This window comes from Nuphar pumila, chromosome 7 (genome assembly GCF_984573655.1).
Source record: "Nuphar pumila chromosome 7, dmNupPumi1.hap1.1, whole genome shotgun sequence".
NCBI lineage: Eukaryota > Viridiplantae > Streptophyta > Magnoliopsida > Nymphaeales > Nymphaeaceae > Nuphar > Nuphar pumila.
The window spans coordinates 27712371-27714410 of record NC_143255.1 but is presented as its reverse complement, the minus strand read 5'-3'; the positions used below and the strand labels follow the sequence as shown (position 1 = coordinate 27714410).

The following is a 2040-nucleotide window of genomic DNA, read 5'->3' as shown; positions in this document are numbered from 1 at the left end:
TGTGCGCATCGGAGGTCATTGTATCAGATGTAAAGAATCTCGAGGACTCTGTCATCACCACTGTTTGTCTGTTAGAAAAGATATTTACGCCAGCATTTTTCGATGTTATGGAACATTTGATCATACATTTGCCATATGAACTAAGGATTGGTGGCCCTGTGCAATATCGATGGATGTACCCATTTGAAAGGTATATGTTTTTTTATATTTGTCTCTTTAATGACAGATATTTAAAATTTGAAATGTATATTCTTGTCAGATGCATGTTCGACCTAAAAATTATTAATGAATCCTTTAAACATTATTTTGTAGGAGGCATATGAGCAACAAATGGTAGAGCGATATGGTGAAGACGCTACTCAGCATCCATCATTTGATCCTACAGCATGGGTGACTGCAGCAGGTGAACCCAAAAAAGGTCGCGTGTTCGGGTTTGGGAGTAATATGAACACTTCACCAGTTATTGGTTCTTCCAGTTACGGCTCACCAACTTCTTGCGCCGACATAAGCTCCAAGCAGCCGACTATTCTTTCCGGTGATGATGTACGCGAGATCATTAATGAATCACTGAATAACTACTTCCAATACACCGTCGCCCTCTTTCTCCGAAATGAGATCAAGGCCGCTGTTCAGGATAGGGGATCTTCGATTCCAGGTCCCTCTCAGGTATAATCACATATATAGTTTTTTTGACTATCTTAAAGCACATCTGAGCATGGTAGAATCACATATAGAGTTTTTCTAGATGCCTTAGAACACATATGAACATGCTATAATCACATATTCAATTTTTTTACTGCCTTAGCACACATATGAGCATGATAGAATCACATATATATATATATTTAACTTTTTGTCTGTCTTAGAGCACATATGAGCATGATAGAATCACATATAAAGTTTTTTTGATTGCATTAGAACACATAAGCATGCTATAATCACATATTCAGTTTTTTTACTGCCTAAGAACACATATGAGCATATTATAATCACATATTCTGTTTTTTGACTGCCTTAGCACACATATGAACATGCTATAATAACATATAGAGTTTTTTAACTGCCTTAGAACACATATGAACATGTTATATATCATTTATGATAGAATCACATATAAAATTTTTGGCTTTGCCTGCCTTAGAGCACATATGAGCATGCTATATTCACATATTCAATTTTTTTACTGCCTTAGCACACATACGAGCATGATCGAATCACATATATAGTTTTTTGCTTGCCTTAAAGCACATCTGAGCATGGTAGAATCACATATAGAGTTTTTTATATGCCTTAGAACACATATGAACATGCTATAATCACATATTCAATTTTTTGACTGCCTTAGCACACATATGAGCATGATAGAATCACATATAGAGTTTTTTTATTGCCTTAGATCACACATGAGCACATGATAGAATCACATATAGTGTGTAATTTATTTCATTATATTTTGTTTATCAATACTGACTGTTCTTTTCTTGTGTAGGCTGCTAGCGATAATCAGGGTAGTGGAGCTGAAGGGACAGATAAAGACAATGAACAAGAAGACGCACAAAATCTTGGCGATGATTAGAGGACTGTGTTGAAGAAGTTCTATTTTTTTTATTTTTCCTAATTGTAATTGTTGAATTGTAAATAATTAAACTTCTTAGTTTTAAGGTGGAACGATTAATTATTATAGATACTTGTTATATGAATTTTTTTGTGTGGTTTGTTTTTTATTTACAGGAAATATAAATTGTACAGGAAATATAAATTGTACAGTTCTCCGTAATTAATTTTTAAATAAATTTTTTTTTATTTTTTTTCGTTTTTGCGACGGATTAGCGACGGATGATTCTGTCGCTATTCATATTAATCTAGCGACGGCTTAACGACGGAATTAAATCCGTCGCCACGCCGTGGTCGCCGTTTAGTACCGGCGGATTGGCGACGAAATATAGCGCTCGTTATTCCGTCGCAATTAGCGACGGACTTGGCGACGGAATTATTCCGTCGCCAGTTAGCGTCGAAATATTCGCGACGTAAGCATACTGT

The 2040-nt window shown here is 35.4% G+C and overlaps 1 protein-coding gene across 1 annotated transcript; it reads left to right on the top strand.

Annotated features, from left to right (window-relative positions):
* Positions 1-396: 396 nt before the first annotated feature.
* Positions 397-1753, top strand: LOC149831647 (uncharacterized). The gene is made up of 2 exons (XM_090012160.1): positions 397-666; positions 1490-1753. Exons 1-2 carry the CDS (start codon positions 445-447, stop codon positions 1574-1576), a joined length of 309 nt encoding a protein of 102 aa, XP_089868286.1. The 5' UTR covers positions 397-444; the 3' UTR covers positions 1577-1753.
* The last annotated feature ends 287 nt before the right edge of the window (positions 1754-2040 follow it).